General features: G+C 43.0%; 1 protein-coding gene across 1 annotated transcript in view; it reads left to right on the top strand.

Moving 5' to 3' along the window:
* The window catches only part of CDKL2 (cyclin-dependent kinase-like 2 (CDC2-related kinase)), an 11,621-nt gene extending 10,737 nt beyond the window's left edge, over positions 1-884 (top strand). The window contains exons 10-12 of the mRNA XM_010021545.1: positions 330-444; positions 559-665; positions 825-884. Of these exons, the coding sequence (XP_010019847.1) occupies positions 330-444; positions 559-665; positions 825-884 (282 nt within the window). The remainder of the gene's footprint in view (positions 1-329; positions 445-558; positions 666-824) is intronic.
* The last annotated feature ends 1,157 nt before the right edge of the window (positions 885-2,041 follow it).

Raw genomic sequence — 2,041 nt, 5'->3', positions numbered from 1 at the left:
AGTAGGAATGTTTGCCTTCTTACAGCTAACTAATCCAAGACATTCTCCAGGTGGTATATTTTGTCTCTCTGAAAGCAGTCTCTCTTAGATGATTGTTTTGGGGTTTACTTGCTGTGGCTATTCCATTGTTTATAATGTATAAATGACACTTGAGTAGAATGGATTCCTTCACACATGTTAGAGTCTCTTCTTTTACTCTTCCCCAAGTTCCAACTACAGAAGAACATTGCTATGTTGATACATTTTTAAGCTTGAAAACAGCTTTGGTTTTTTGTTTGGGGTTTTTTTCCTATATTTTCACAAGCTGGTACTTATGCCCTTCATTACAGGTTACTAATGAAAAAAACATCCTTCAGGCAAATGGGAGAAAATGGGACTTCTCCAAGACAGATGTGCGTTTGCCAGAGCTAAATCATCTGCCTGAGCTGAGAGGAATGGAAGGAGGTATGATGTTCTCTAAATAAAACCTGGTTACTAAATGAGTGGCAGGTACCAATGTGTGTTGCAGCAGTCAGCTCTTGCTTCCTTAACACTGTATGCATTGGTTGTCTTTTGCAGCATGGCATCCCAGATATCTGAAAAAGGAAAATAAAACCATTTCAGAGTCCCGTGTCCCCTCCCTTGCTGCAATTGACCTCCATACCCCAAGTCTGGCCTCACAGCAGGTAACAACATTTTGGGAGTCTGATTTGATCTAAGAATAGGTTTGGTTTAAGTTACATGTTGGCGTTGCACGTCCCTAGCAGGCAGTTTCTGATTGATCTCTCCATTTATATTAGACCTGGAAATTGATCCTCTCTGGCTTTTTCTTCCCCAATTTACAGCTGTCAGGATCTTTGCTGCCTGAGGCATCAGAAGGCAGCTTCCCCAGAGTTGAGCACTAGCCTCATGGAGAAGATCACACCTGCCTGTAAAAGGTGAGCTCTCATTTCTGCTGTGTAGCTTTAATTTCTGCATACATGTGGTACGTACAGGCAAATTATGTTGCCTCTGCCTTTTTTATGTCCTTCGCTTAGTAGATTCTTACCTCTTTTTACAAAAACCTCCCCAGAGCCTTCTGATGGCCATCAAATGGATAGTTTCGTGAACACTGAGCATTGGTATTGGAAATGAAGCAGCTTATGAAGTTGGGTTGGAGCAAGCTGATAGAATGACAAAAAGGGGAAGCTGGTTCCCTTCACGTGTGGAGTGGGAAAACGCATGTACAGCACTGTCAAGGGCATCAGGGAAAACGGAAGGGAAAAGGGAGAACAGCGTTGGGTGAGGGGCTTGTCAAGCTTAACATTAGTGAAAATGTTTAGAAATTAAGTCATGCAATCTAAATTAATGTAGCTGTTGATACCTCTCCAAGCATGAAGTAGGAGTCTGGGAGAGAAGGAGGCTTAGGAAGAGTCCTGGCTATGTAGTTGGCTTGTTGACTTCTTGTCTTAAGATCGAAGGACTGAGTTTGAAGTCAGCCACTCTGTCTGCACTTTCACCTAGCATTGCATCTTACCATTCCAGATTGTTTTAAGCTGAGGTTTTTAAATGTGGTTTTAATAGTTTCTCATCTTGCCTACTGAAAGACATGCAGTTCTTTAAGTCATTTTGTCTGAAAGAAAACTCAGGGAAAAAAATTCATGGTTTTGTTTGCTGTTTTACTTTTTTTCTATTGGGGTATTGTTACCTCTTGATGCTCAACATCTTCCAAAGAGTCTGCTGTATGTGTTGGAGTTAGTATCATCCTCTTGCATGTGGGAACTGCAGTGCTGAGCTTAGGGTTTTTACTGTCAGAATCACCTCTCTTTCCTTGCTGAGGCTGGGCAGAAGGGACTGAGGGAGCACACATTGGGGAGAAAAAAGAGAGAAGGAGACAAGGTGCTTTGGAAGAGTCTTCAGAGGCTGTGCTCCAAAATGTCACCAGCTTTATTGGAACCTTGTCCTGCACAGATGGGCTTTACTTGGGGCTCTGACTATGGATGTGATCATGTACCTGCCCCTGCAGGGGGGCAAAGGGACCACCAGGCACCAGTGCTGCATGTGCTCCTCATATGTATGAGTG

The sequence above is a fragment of the Nestor notabilis genome, unplaced genomic scaffold (assembly GCF_000696875.1).
Source record: "Nestor notabilis isolate BGI_N333 unplaced genomic scaffold, ASM69687v1 scaffold25719, whole genome shotgun sequence".
Taxonomy (NCBI): Eukaryota; Metazoa; Chordata; class Aves; order Psittaciformes; family Psittacidae; genus Nestor; species Nestor notabilis.
Note: the sequence above shows the minus strand (reverse complement) of the source record. Positions and strands in the feature narration are given on the sequence as shown.